Below are 14,936 nucleotides of genomic sequence, written 5' to 3'. Positions count from 1 at the left end.
AGACCTTTGGGAAGTTACTTTTGGACAACATCCCCCAAAATCCTCCAAGCTGACAGGGAAAATTGGGAAGTAGAAGTCAAGCACACCAAGGACAGACTGTGTAAGCCACCCATGAAAAAAGTTTTGGTTTTTGGACTATTTCTGGTTATGGAATCCCCGATAAAGGAGTCTCAACCCATACAGAGCTTGCAAAAAGTTACTATTTTGTATTACAGTTCCCAGAATTCTCCAGTCAGAAAGGCCATGGCCATATCTTCTGCGGGACTCTGGGAGACACAGAATCTGGAGCATTAACAAGAGATTCATGTAGTTCAAAGCAGTAACTTTTCCAAGGTCTGTGTTCTGCAATATTCCCTTCAAGCCCCAGCAGAATGCAAAGGTGTGTTTCTTACCTTCTTTGACGCAGGTGCTGTTCATCAAGCGATATCCCCGTGGGCAATCGCACCTCACCTCTCCTGATGGGAGAACATGGCTGGAGACTCCCTCGGGGCACTTGCAACTCCGGCTGTTGTTAGATCTTGGCAGGCAAAGAAGGCTGCATGGCTTGGCAACGCAGGCATTCTGCCCTATCCAGAGAGAGAGGATAAGGAGGAAGAGCACCTTGTAAATGTCACAGTTCAAGAGGCCTTCCTTCCAGGCCAGCTATTTATTCATGCTTTCATCTACAATCCAAGAGATTCTGTTTCTAGCAGATCTCATTCAGCTGAAATGTGAAAGCTCAGATCTTTTTGTAAATCTGCCCCCTCAATTCGATTGCCTACGACCTGCAACTTTTGGTAATTTTCACAAATTATGGCTATTAGTGAATTTTACCTCTTTCCAACTTCCCCTTCCCATCCCAAAATGGGCGTGTGCATCCAAAATGGGAGCGATTTTTAAATTCGAAATGTAGAATGAAGTCCAACTTGTGTGCACCACATTTCTATTTCTCTACCTTAACATCAACAGTGTGATGTAGTGGTTTGAGCACTTGGCCCCACTCAGACATAAAAAGCAACTGGATTACCTTAGGCAAGTGACACTCTCTCAGCCTCAGAGAAAGGCAGAGGCAACACACACACACACACACACGAAACAAATCTTACCAAGAAAACCCTGTGATAGGTTCACTATAACATCACTATAAGTTGGGAAAGTCTTGAAGGCACACAAGAAAAAACAGCCTTAACATGCAAGAGAGATACTGAACTATAGGGCAAAAAGCACTAAAAAAATGTTTGTCAATGATCCAGTAATACCTGCAGTCTTTCCACGGTAAAAGATCTTCATATCCATCACACCATTGAGATGGTCAACCAGTGTCTCCATTCTGGACCCGCTGTGTTTCGAGGCTCTGAAAATGCTCAGCTCGGACCAATCATTCCAATAGATTTCATTCTGCAATCAAGCAAAGGCTTTAATTTTAAAACAGTAACAATTGATGGGACAATGCATGTGCAGCCAAAGTTCAAATTTAACTATATTTATCTATATAGAGATATATTATTTATCAGTGATTAACAAAACAGTGTTTTGTTTGTTAGTGGACTGACTTTGTCATTGAATTAGCAACATGATGCAGTTTCTGTCTTCTCACAAGAAAAGTGAACTGCAAACACATGAACAAACTTAAAATGTATGTTTTGTTAAGATCTCTACATAAACAGCCATTTTTAAGTCATTAACTGTATCCTTTCGGGATCCAGAATGAACTTGTTAGAAGAGGTGTTCGTTTTTAAATGATACACACACACAACCTCCCTCAAACACTGAAATCTGCAAAACAGTTGTACTTTAAATATGTGAATTTAATAATTATATTTAATGTTTATCATATGACTCACAAGCTTCTTGTGCAGGGGTTATATTCATGCATAATGTGAAGGTTGTATATGGGATCAGGATCAGGGCCAATTCCACACATGCACAGAGTAAAGAGTATTAATGCAAACTTAGCCAAAAGTTGCCTCAAAGTGCAACCAGGAAATTATCATAAGTAATTTCCAGTGTGTGTGACAGGTTATTTTCAGCCAATTTTCTTTGTAACAAGTACATTTGGAAAGGTTTTACTGATTTTCAGCCCATCCAAATTAAATCAACTGAGGGATCTGGGGACTTAGGGAGCACTAGTGGGTCACAAAAATGAGACTGGGCACCCTCTCCTCTCACCTGGACTTCAGGACTATGGTGCCTTTAACATAAACAAGCTCTACTCCACCACCACCACCCCCAAATTAATTCATTTTAAAAATCCAGTTAAATAAAAAATATTTAAAACTCCCAGAAGTGAAAACCAACTGTCTATTCCTGGTTAAAAATTTTCATTCGCTTTGCAAGGACATCCTGTACCGGAGGACATAATTTTCTTCTCAGGTTGCTAGGAGCAACTCCGTAACCTGGATTTAGATGCTAGCAGCCAAAGGGGAAATGGAGACTAGAATAGAGCCTTTATGAAAGATCCACAAAACATTATGTTCCTTCTGCACTGGATGTATTTGTTTGCCCTGATTTCCACAGCAGCTTTAAGACTCCCAAATAAGTTACACAGTCAGAGACAATGTAGGTTCATCCAAAGCCGGGATGAGGAACAGGGACCAATTTTTTTAAAAAACCCAGAACAAATCTTCCCAGGAAAACCCTGTGACAGAGTCCCCATAGGTAAGCAATGACTTGAAGGCACAGTAAGTTACCTAAGTACCTTAAAAACAGCAATGGCATAGGGATGGGGGAGGCTATCCAGGATCACCGATCTCTGCATGCCATTGAAATCAATGCGCTCAATTCTGTCCATGTAAGCTTCTGTCCAGTAGATCCAGTGATCATCCACAGAAATGCCGTTAGGCCACCTCACGCCCTCGGAGACGATGCAAGCAGGAGAAGAGCCATCCATTTCGCTCCGGTAAATCCCAGGCTTGGAATCTCCCCAGTCTGTCCAAAACATCAGCCTGAGAATGCAAGACCCATTAACAAAAGTAAACTAATTCATCAGATACTTTTATCATTAGTGAAACCATGAGCTAAGCCACAAAGCAACATTGCTACACCAACTAGAATGCAGTTAGAGAGTTTATGGTGGCCTAGCAGTATTCAATGGGCTTCTTGGGACTACAGACACACTCACACATAGACACTGACAGAGGTCACAAATCTTATTAGCCTACACCCATAAAATATGGGTCAGGCAGATCTTACGAGCAAATTTATGCTGGAATATAGTGGTCCCTTTGTATTTTCTGGAGTTTGGTTCCAGGACCCCCATGGATACCAAAATCTGTGGATGCTCAAGTCCCATTAAATACAATGACATAGTAAAATGGTATCCCTTACATAAAATAGCAACTCAATATTTGGTTTGGGGAATTTATGTATAGATTTTTAATATTTTCAATCCATGCATGCTTGAATCCATGGATAAAAAAAAATCCATGGATATGGAGGGCTGACTGTAGTTTTCTTGTTCAGTTGGTCTGTAATTCCCATTTTGGGAGTCAATCTAACATGATGGCATGACACCTAACCAGATTTTTTGGACTTTTTGCTTCTTCCTCCCACACCTTAAGATAGATTGATTGATTGATTGATTGATTGATTGATTGATTGACTGTAACATCTAACCTGGTGGAAGAGGCCTTGAAACCCAAAGGTTCATATACTTTTGTGACATTCTAGTGTTCCTAACCAAAAAAAGAGAGCTCTACTGGAATTAGTTTCCTGACAAACTGGCTGATGAAAAATAAGCCACCAGTGTGCTGAAGCTGCAATATGGACAAATATGATCTACTCTTCCTCCCAAAATCACACTGCCCTTCGAGCAAGAAACAAAGTCTGTTGTTTTCGTTTTGTTTACAAGCAAATGCATTTTGAGGCTTCTCCATAGGAATAGGGGAGGAAAAAATGTACTGTCTATTCTGTACCTGAATTTCACTCTTGTTGCTCTATGAGGCTGACGACTGTTAACATCTATGTTTTAAATCTTACAGACATGGCAGCTGGTATTTTTCCAGCATCCTACTTACCCTTCTTTAGGTACTAGTGTCAAGGCTCGTGGCCGTTCGAGCACAGAGGAATTCAAAATTGTAAGTCTCAGGTCTCCATCTGGGTTGGCAACCTGGTAGAAACAACAGAGTGAAAAATTACTAATGTACTGGTTGCTTTTTCCAGCAGCAAGAACATTGCTAAGTTCAAAATCTTGCCAGCAAAACAGTCCCACTACAGTCCGGCCAAAAAGTTTATAGCCAAAGATTTGGTCCATCAGTCCAAGAATCAAATCATCTTCTGAACTCTGGCATTCACTATATCTGCAGCTCAGTGTCAATGTTTCCTCTTTCCCTATTCTCTCTCTCAGATGGCAACCCTTCAGGCACTGTTGGACTGTATATACCATCAGACCCAGACCATAGGTGGAGGGAATATGGGAGATGCAATCTAGCAACACCTGGAGGGCCACAAGCTGCCCACTACTGATTTAGAGGATATTTTTGTTGTTGATGATGTAGGTATTGCTAAAAAGGAACCAGAAACTCTTGCCAATGTATGGTTATGCACCCAGACAGCTAACAGCAGATCTGGATTTACTTATTTTCTACTTCTCCCTTACAGTCCCAATCTGATGAACCTTTTGAAAAATCTGATCAAGAAACAGATTCTTTCATCCTACAAAGTGCCTTCAAACTGCTTGTTCACTTATGGTGACCTCTCTGAAATATAGCCTACACCACCTGGTATTCATTGGCAGTCTCCCATCCAAGCACTAAATAGGGCTGACCCTGCTTAGCATCCAAGATCAGACAGGATCTGCTGCTTTTAGGGTATTTAGGCTTTACACAAAGTATTTTTACTTTGCTATAATATAGAGCCATTCATTCCATTGCTCCATATGAAGCAAAACAAAGCCCAAGCATACTCTGTGAAGCTTAGCCAATTGCTTCCTGCAGGTAATTCCTGACAAATCTGTTCACTTATTCATTTTGCCAGACACCCACACACCACACATTATTGGAGCAAATGGAGGTTTGTTAAAAAAAGAAGTAGCGGTCCATTTTGACGCAGACCAGTTATCATGAAACAGTCTGCAAATGTGTCAGGGCTGATTGTCTTCCACAAGGTCTAATACATTTTTAGGATTGTTTCTGCTCCACACCTAAATGAATTATGCTTTCCATTTGGACACATTTTGAAGCAGGGTGTTTAACTGCCTTGCTAGTTCAACCTAAGATGTATTCCAGTATCTAAATGCTTCCAGTTCTAAATGCCTCAGACAATTTTGAGTTTCAAATATGCATGTGAAGGACTGCCTTTCTGGACCTTATCGCACACACAAATTTAAACGTTCTAGGGACTGGAGGAGGACGCTCGTGTGCGTGACGGGGGACGGAACAGGGCCTCTTGGAGGACTGAATTGTGTGTGATAAAATCCGTTTTTGGGCAGCCACGCGCGCACACGAGCGTCCTCCTCCAGTCCCTAGAACGTTTAAATTTGTGTGTGCGATAAGGTCCTTTGGCTGCCTTTGTCCCCCAATGACCATATAATTGTACTTGCTACCTCACCTCCATACCCACAAGGTTTTGAATTTGAATTGATATTCTCACACAGAAATAACTTATATAAATCTGTCTCTGGATTCTCCATTCCAAAATGTGCCTCTGAGGAAGTAGGCTCAAGTCTACAAAAGTTCATGCTGCCAACCTCTTTCTTTCTGTTAGTCTCAAAGGTGCTATAAGATTCCTTTGCATACAGGGCACCATCCAGTGTGCCACCAGCTTGGACTTCTCTGGCCACTGACTGAGACTGAGGCCAGCAAAAGTGAAGGCAATGACACGTGTACACTCAGGTGGATTAGATGATGCTTTCTGAATCTTTCTTTTTTCAAAGCTCCCATGCTAAATGCAACTTAAAGGGCTGCCTCTGTTTTCCCCCGCTCCTATCTTGCGCTGTCCTCAATGGCACAGGAGCCAAGGGAGTGTGCAACAGAAGCAGCCAGACAGAAGGCAATATCAGAGCTCACCAATGCAGTTGGGATTCACAAGTCTACTGAAATTGCTTCACCTGTTCAAGCTAGTCCTTTGTTCTCTTTACCAGAAAGCTTTACAAGAGAGCTTGAAATGTTACTTTCTTTTTGTTTGTACTCCAACTTTCAGTGGCCATGCTGGCCAGGGAATCCTGGAAGTTGTAGTATACACTTTTCCAAGCTGTATTCAATAAAGGATTTTCATTCCAGATGGGACTTTGTCTGAGCAACTAGCAACAGTCTTTGCTGGTTCTTAATTTGTTACCCAGTTTGACTCCCAAGTTCTGGGTCCTGGCCTCAGCCTCCCAGCTCCTAGTCAAAAGCTGCCAAGGGTGCAGCTCTGAGCACTGGCATTACTTGGGTACAACAAATTAATAATAATAATAATAATAATAATAATAATAATAATAATAATAATGTTTATTTATATACACAAAGAGTGTGTTCAAATTGTAGAGAGAAGCTCACCTCAATTTTTGGAATGCCAGCATTCACCCAGTAAAGCAGCTGACTGACAGATTCAAAGGCCAATGCTTCAACTGTCTCCAGGCCAGTGCTGACGATAATCTCCTGCCCAGAACTTCCATTTAGACACAAACGCTGAAAATAAAGACAAGTGATCCAAAGTACTTTCAGTTCTATGAGTGCAGAAGGTTACTCCTTGAGCATCTCTGTAGAGCTATCTGCTCCCTCTTTCTTTAAACACAGTGCCAAGGAAGCTTTGCTTTGCACTGAAGATGTGCAGAGGTTCAGAAGGGCAAACTCACCTGAATAATGTCCAGTGTCACGTCAGCCCAGTACAAACAATTGTGGTCATAGTCAAAGTCAAGAGCCACGGCTCCTCGCAGCCCAGTCAAAGGCAACTCTTCGCTGATGCCAGAGGACAGATCATAACGATGGATGGAGTATCGTGTCGTGTACAAAATGAATTCGTTCTCCTCTAGAGGCAAGAGAAGAAGGCTGGTGAAGGAGTATTTTTGACAACTGATTTGCTTGGGAAGGAGTAAATGACTGGGGAAAATAGTTCACATTTAACTAAAGCTCTCTTGTAAAGCTTTCTGATGAAGTTCAGAGCATCAGACATGAATCTGGGAGACCCAGGTTCTAGTCATCACTAAGCCACCAAGCTCACATGGGCCAGTCACTTTTTTCTCAGCTTATCCTTAGATAAAACAGGATGGATGAAAGTTGTGTATGCATCTGGGAGGTCATTGCAGAAAAGCCAGGATACAAATGCAACCGATAAATAACAAGTAACCCATTCAACAACCAAAAAACCCCTATTATTCATCCCTTGTACTACATTAATACTTGCCATCATCACCTACCTGCTAAAGGGCATGGTACTGGTTCCCCTTCCAGCCGGGCCTCAACATCACCCCCTGAGCAAGTGTCTCCAGATATCTTGCGATAGCTAGTAAAGACAAAGAAAGGCTGTTTTCAAGGACATTACAGCTGCTGTTTTACCCAAAATCAAGAGAGCACCCTGTTAAACAGGTTTTGTTTGGGTGTGTGTGTGTAGATATTTTGGGCTTACAATGTTTTCTATGTTCCTCTTCTCCAAGGACAGTGTTTAAAAAGAAATGCATGCAAAATGCACAGTGGTGTGGCCTCCTAAATTATTTGGCACCCCAGGAAAATGCATGCTCTCCAATGTGCATTTGTAGAGCTAACACAGTAATGTAGGGAAGAGGTATTTGTCAGAACAAATGAGCTGGCATGAAGGGAGTATGTTCAACTCTTCACACACTTTTCAACTCTTCCCTGAAAAGTCCCCACATAGAAGGCCTCTTTCCTTCCATCAGCAGAAAAGGAAAGAAATGAGCTACAAAATAATGGAGGAGAGAGGGCAACACTCACAATGGCATCGACTAAAGCACTCCCCTGACAGCCAGCATGGTATAGCAGTTTGAGTATTAGACAAGGACACTAGGAGACCAGGGTTCAAATCCCTGCTATGGAAACCCACTGGGTAACCTTGGGTAAGTCACACACTCTCAGCCTCAGAGGAAGGCAGTAGCAAAAAAACATCTGAACAAAACTTGCCAGGAAAACCCAGTGGTAGGTTTGCCTTAGGATTGCCATAAGTCAGAAACTATTTGAAGGAACACAACAACAGCAACAACAACCACTTCCCTTTCACCACTGATACTTCTGCAAAAAGTGCACATTAGTCAAAACAATCATTATCCACTGTCTATCGCATCGGGATTCCTGCATCCAACTTATATGGATGTTGCCGTGAGCACAATATGCTAGAGAAGCATTATATTGCATCTGGCTCCAGTAAAATTATCTTGACACACATTGGCATACATTTATCTTCATCCCAAATGGCGTTGTAACTCATTAAAAAAAAGGCTCAAAACCTATACATGTTGAGTATCCCTTATCCAAAATGCTTGAGCCCCAGAAGAGTTTTGCATTTTGCAATACCTGTATTTGTATATACATAATGAGTTATAATGAGGCTGGAGAGAGAGGGAGGATCTGTGAAATGGTGGGAATCCAAGCGTATTGCTTGGCATGAACACACACCTCCCACCATTTCACATCTCTCTCTCCCGCTGCATCTCTCTCCAGCCCCACAAATAAAATACAGGTACATAGCTCAAGAAGTTTTGGATTTTGGAATATTTCAGATTTTGAAATTCCAGATAAAGGATGCTCAACCTGGAATAAGCACTAAGCATTTGTATTTTCTCATAAATGCCCCTCTTATTGTCTTTTACAAGCCACTCATCCCACAGTTCTCTCCCATGAGCAGCCACCTCCTTACCCTTTAGTCTTCTTGTAAGTTGACCCAACAGGACATGGCACAGGGGGAGAATAAGGTTTGCCAGCAAATTCAGGATCAGGAACACAAACCTCCAGTGACAAGTCTTCACTTAGTTTGAAGCCAAAATCGCTGAGCAGGAAAACAGGACAAGAGAAGGTCTGTATGCAAAATTGTATGCAAGTGCATTTTTTTAAGTACAGTTTCTAATTGCAAGAGATACAAAACACTAAGGGTTGATAAAAACACAACTGGTCAAGGGATTATTTTTAGAAGGATTCAAGCAACTCATAGCATGCCCTTTCTAACATTGGGGAGGGGGGGAGATGTAAAAGCTGCAGTTCAAAGTTGGGCCTCCCTCTGAATCTGTATGATGAAATCTCTTGGACATAATTTGTATCTCACCTTCCTCCAGAAATCCATCTCCTTTCCATCTCCCCAAGGATCAAGGGAGTTTAGGATACATGTCACATCTCCCTCACTATGTTTACCCATCCATGCGAACTTTGGGATAGATTAGGCCAAGAGATAGAGACTGGGTCAATGTCAACCAGTGAGCTTCATGACCAAGTAGGAATTTTAACATGGACCTCCCTAGTCACTGACAGCTGTCTCAACCAAAGGTTGTGCAATGGAGAACTCTACTAACTCACCACTCATAGTCTTCTCGTGTGCAAGAACAGTTGGAGACCATGACTGGCCGATCAAAATCTTCTCCATTAAAGCACGTTGCATGGGGAGTTCGCCTTTTGAAGACCGTCTTATGCCCCAAGAGGCACTCATTGCCTCGCTCATCCGACGGGGACCACAGTTTGTAATCATTTTCCGTGCAAGGCACCCCTGTGAAACAAATAGGAGGGTTGGACTTTTGAAAAGGGAACAAATAATACCAATGTGAGCAAGTCATACGCTTGCAGCCTTGGAGGAAGGCAATGACAAACCCCCTCTGAACAAAGCTTATATATACACACCTTACCAAGAAAACCCCATAATAGGTTCGATTTAGGGTCACTATAAGTCACAAATGACTTGAAGGTACACAACAACATCTTTCTATATCCATGTTTACCATTGTCGCATGTCATACTTGAAAAACGAAGCTAGTTTTTGTTCCACACGCTGACAGGAAAAGAAAGTCATGAACATAGAGAAGAGTATTTAGGTTGGTTAAACATCTACACCTAGTACTCATTTTTAAAAAATTTAGGGGGGGGGGGTAAGAAAGGGGAGAAGAGCATGATTAAGAGAGTTCATTTCAAACCATCAAACACAACATATCAGTTGTGTGTGGTGGGCTGCAAGAGGCTCAAAATACTACACAGTCCCACTTCAAACCTGTTTAAAAAATATCAGTTCCTTGCAAGGGTCTGACACGCAGCAAGATAAGGCTGGCTGTAGTTTCAGCTATGTACACGTTTGGCCTAGAAACAACAACAAAACTCTGCAACTGCTCAGGAAAGCCATTTCCCAATTCCCTTTAGAGTGCAGTGCGGAGGCCGAAATGCCCTTGCTAAACAAATGTAAAGACAAGTCCTTTGAGATGGAGGATGGCCTTGTTATTGCCCTCCAAAATAAACATGTTCTGTTTCTTTGGTTCATTCTCATGAGTCATGCTTTGCAATCTCTCTATCTAGCCTCTGAAGCAGTCTCAAATCTTCTCAGGCACTATTGGATCTTTCTCTAGACAGAAGAGGGAATAGCCAAGCGGAAGATTTCCAGCATCAACCAAGAGTCAACCCTGCAGTTTTCTAATCTGTTGCACTAACAGCTTTTCTGACCTGAAGGTCTCCTGCAGAGCTGCTTTTCTGAAGAGTAAAGACCTCTCTGTCCACTCCCTGATCCTCCATTGGTTCTTCCTCACCTAACTGTCCTGCAAATGCTTCCAAATCAGACCAAGTTAGCTTTATGTCTTTGCTCCCTAAAAAGCAAAATTCTGGCCTTGACTATGTGGAGCCCTGCATGAAGTGTGTCTCATTTGCCAGCCTGTGCCTACCTGTTTTCCTCCTAGTCATCCACTTTAAGAGTCAATGTGATGTACTGGTTTGAGCATTGCACTATGGACCTGGAGAGCAGGGCCTGAATCCCCCCCACTCAGCCATGGTCACCGTGGGCAAGTCACACTCTCTGTCTCAGAGAGAGGCAAAAAACATGCTAAGAAAACCCCATGAACCTTAGGGTCAACATAAGTGGGAAATGACATGAAGGCACACAACAACAAAAACACGTCCAGTTTCCTTGTCAGCCACCTTTTTATCATAGGCTCTTCTTAGTAGCTTCAAACAACAAAAGAGTCTCCCTCCAAACTGAAAGTATCTCTGCAGTAGTCATTAGCTCCATGCCATTTTAATTATTCTGGCTCCCCTCTAAGAAATTCTGGGATCTGTAGTTTGGTGAGGTATTTGGAAGGTTTCAAGGAACCCTGAGAACAATGAGAATCAAATCAGTTTAATCCTCTAGAGTAGACAGCTACTTCAAGGCACTCTGAAGTAGATTTAACTCTCTAGGATAGACAGCTACATCAAGGTACCTTTAAGTAGGAGAACAGCCTACTGTTGTCTCTATTCAAGAGAATTCTCAGAGAACACCTTAGCAAATTATAAATCCCAAGATTCTTTAGGATGGTATCTTGACAAAGTGGTCTGAAAATGAGATAACTGTGTCATGCAGATACATCTTGAAACTGAGTTTCCTGAGTTACCTGTGAGCAGTGGTTTCCAATATACATGCTTCATACCCTTCCATGGGCTCTATTGCAGTGCTCCATTCCCACTCCAGTACCAATTTTACTGGGTCCTCTGCCTTTCCTGGACCTGACTATCTGCATGTCGGCCCAAATAAAAGCAATGCAAACCTGTGTTACGCTTCCCAATGTAAAACAGTACTACTCTGATACTAATGGCATTCAGGAGATGAAAGTGGAAAACATGTTCTGCAGAGCAGTATCAGAATTACTTGGAGCATCTTGTTATTATTTTTAAACCTCTTCCAGCTGCCATGTGACTCCACTTATAATGGAGCGTTGGGAAACAGTGCTTATACATTTCATTCAAGTTTCTTCTTCTGCCAAGCTGACATGCCTCTCTCATTTGGATATATGATTCAAGGCAGAATTTTAATCACTGTTAATGTATTTTGTAGAGACACTTTGAAAAAAAGAAATGTTCTTTCCCCCAAAAATCAACACTACTGCCACTTATTTAAAAAGAAAAAGGAAGGAATGAAGGAAAGAAGGAAGGACATTCCATTACAAGACAAGATGTGAAGGCTACAAACCTAAGGACATTAATCAGCTATGGATTAAGTACCTCTGAGCTCAGTAGGATTTACTTTTGAGTAAACCTATTTTCCCAACCCACTCACCCAGCGCGTCAGTGGTATTGATCTGCAGGATAAGCCAACTGTGCCCATTCTCTTTGTAAGACCCAAAGATGGTGAAGATGGTGCTTTTTTCTCCAGGCTCCGTCAGAAGGCCATAAACAAAGACCGGTTTCTCTGAGAAGGTGAACGTCTTCCATGTCTCTCCTTCGTTGGTGCTGTACCTACAGACACACACACAGAAGACGGCAGGTTACTACATATGCATCACAGCAAATCTAATGGAAACCTCCTTGTTCAAGGAGATACGACAGCCTCTTTTACTTACTTGAGCTGGTTTGTCTCTGTACCCTGAGCCACTGCCATGAGGATGCCTCCATGGTCACCCCAAGAGTAATAGTGGGGTCCGGACAAGACCTGGAGCAAACAGAAAGGCATGACGGGATAATACAGCATCTCACAACCAACCATTAGAAAGCAGCCTACATTCCTCTTCTGTGTACTGAATGCAAGACCCACAGTGTGTGTGTGTGTGTGTGTGTGTGTGTAGAACACAAGAGCTGAATCAAAAATTTCTGTTACAGCTGCTCTCTTTCTCCTACCAGCCTCTGTTCTAGACAAGCCAAACCGACAACACTCTCACAGTATTTAAACACTTTGCAGATGTTCAAAAGCAGGCTTAGCCTAACACCAGTCTTAGGGAGCCTGCCGCAAAACCCACTGCAAGCCAGACTGCCCAATGGGCCAAAAGCCTTCTTAAAATTTGGGCCAAGCCCCTACTCTGATGGAAGAGAAACAAAAGTCTTTGGCTGCTCACACAAGCCTTTCCTCCCTCCTGCACCCAACCACTCTCAGCCAAATAAGAAAGAATCCCATTACATTGTGGCAATGTTTTTGAAGGCAGACAGCCAAGCATAACATATGAAACTTAAGACATGAAAGCAAACCAGGCAAGTCCTCTTGTTTGGAAGCCTTGATTTGGTGAAGCAATGTTAGCAATGTCATCATTATATTTGAAAATACTTAATTTCTGTTTAATTTCTTAATTAATGTTTAGTTTCTGAACTGAGCAACACAGGGACCCAGATCTATGTGGAAGTGATAAGCTTTTGACCCAGATGCTCTAATTTGTGAGGCATGGGAGCAGGTTGGTTAAGAGTGTAAAGAGCACTGAGTATTCTGCATATGCTCAAGGAACTCTTACACACAGAACTGCATATATACTTCCCAATACTATTTTTTCCTTTGCAATCACTCTCAAAATGGTGACAAGAAGAGACCAAGTCTTCACTTCTTGTTGAATTTTTTTAGGTTTGCAGAACAAACAGCTCCCTTTTCACTTCCAACTTATGTCAACCTTAAGGCGGGCCTATCACAGGATTTTCTGAGGCTGAGAGTCTGTGAATTACTCAAAGTCACCTAGTAGGTTTCCATGGCTGAGCAGGGAATCAAATCCCAATCTCCGGAGTCCTAGTCCTACTCAAACCAGCACCATGCTGACTCTCTTTCCTCTATAGTCACTCTCAAAATGGCAACAGGAAGAGATGTGCCTTCAGTTCCTGTTACCATTTTGAGAAGATGTGCAGAGAAAAACAGAGGTAATTGGTAATTGCTGGGAGTAAACTGGCTCCTGGTCTCATGAAGTTGCCCACCTCTGCTCTGCATAGTGAAATACCTCTCCTTATTGCTCACAGTAAAAGCTTAAAGCTACAATACACTGGCATTTTTGGTTCTACCTCCTTTGCCTTTGGCATTAGAACAGAGACCCCAAGATCGTATCTGAAATTCAATCTGGCCCTCCCTTGCAATAGTGGTTCTCATTTGGTGCATCTGTAGTGAACACAGCTTCATCATGGACTGCTTGACTGAACAACTCATGGAGTGAACAACTCATGGATTCATTTCACCATGGACTCCTTTGCTGGAGGACCACAAGAGGAAGACTCCATGGAGTACAAATTCCACATGCCTTACCTCTTTCCATCGGACACCTGCACTGCTAGAAATGTACACATTCATTTTGCTTGCCATGTTCTTGCCTACGGAGCCTAGAAAAAGAAACAGGTGAACCGTCAATTTCTCAATGAGGTGCACATTATTGCTGCATAGTGTCTTAGGAGTCCAGCTGGTTTATATTGATCAGATCCTTTAAAAATCTGAAAACTATATACATATAAGTGTTAGAGAGAGAAGATTGGAGGTCCCCCATTTACAGGGTCATCATAAGTCAAAGTTGCCTTGATGGCAGTTAACAAGAACAACATCAATGCACATGCAAAGGGATCTTGCAGCACCTTTGAGACTGTAGATGCACTGAGAAAAAGTAGGGTCAAGTCTACAAAAACTCATCTTTCTATCTTTCACAGAAGCCACATCTGCACTGCAGACTTAATCCAGTTTGACACCACCATAACTGCCATGGCTCAGTACTATGGAATTCTGGGGTTTGTAGTTTTGTGATACTTTTCGTGTTCTCTGTCTGAGAGCTCTGGTGCCACAACAAACTATAAATCCCAGGGTTCCATAGGATGGAACCATGTTAGGTAAACTGGTGTCAAACTGGATTATTTCTGCAGTGTGTGTAGCCTTAGCCTCAAAGGTATTGCAAGATCCTGTTCCACGTCCATTCATGTTGTTACTGTTAACTATGATCAAGCAGACTTTGACTTATGGTGACCCTATGAATGAGAGACCTCCAATATTGCCTTCTGAGAGACCTCTCTTTGCATACCGATTTTACAAACTAACATGGCAATGTCTTTAAATTCTAACATCAGTGGAAATATTTCTGAGGAAATATCTCCCTAAATTCCATAGCCTCAATCCATGTCAGTTAAAGTGGTGTCAAACTGGATTAT

The 14,936-nt window shown here is 42.2% G+C and overlaps 1 protein-coding gene across 3 annotated transcripts in view; it reads right to left on the bottom strand.

Annotated features, from left to right (window-relative positions):
- SORL1 (sortilin related receptor 1) overlaps positions 1-14,936 on the bottom strand; it is an 86,378-nt gene that overhangs the window by 32,173 nt on the left and 39,269 nt on the right. For all 3 annotated transcript variants that reach the window (XM_089537365.1, XM_089537366.1, XM_089537367.1), the window contains exons 11-22: positions 14,053-14,126; positions 12,407-12,495; positions 12,124-12,302; positions 9,417-9,603; positions 8,767-8,895; positions 7,316-7,401; positions 6,755-6,927; positions 6,456-6,587; positions 3,996-4,087; positions 2,678-2,924; positions 1,239-1,377; positions 393-566 (exon numbers count right to left, since the gene is read on the bottom strand). In XM_089537365.1, coding sequence (XP_089393491.1) covers positions 393-566; positions 1,239-1,377; positions 2,678-2,924; positions 3,996-4,087; positions 6,456-6,587; positions 6,755-6,927; positions 7,316-7,401; positions 8,767-8,895; positions 9,417-9,603; positions 12,124-12,302; positions 12,407-12,495; positions 14,053-14,126 — 1,701 coding nt within the window. The remainder of the gene's footprint in view (positions 1-392; positions 567-1,238; positions 1,378-2,677; positions 2,925-3,995; positions 4,088-6,455; positions 6,588-6,754; positions 6,928-7,315; positions 7,402-8,766; positions 8,896-9,416; positions 9,604-12,123; positions 12,303-12,406; positions 12,496-14,052; positions 14,127-14,936) is intronic.

Source organism: Sceloporus occidentalis, unplaced genomic scaffold (genome assembly GCF_023333645.1).
Source record: "Sceloporus occidentalis isolate IW3139 unplaced genomic scaffold, rSceOcc1.0.p SCAF_9, whole genome shotgun sequence".
NCBI classification, from domain to species: domain Eukaryota; kingdom Metazoa; phylum Chordata; class Lepidosauria; order Squamata; family Phrynosomatidae; genus Sceloporus; species Sceloporus occidentalis.
The sequence above is the reverse complement of the archived record's forward strand: the minus strand, read 5'-3'. Positions and strand labels throughout refer to the sequence as shown.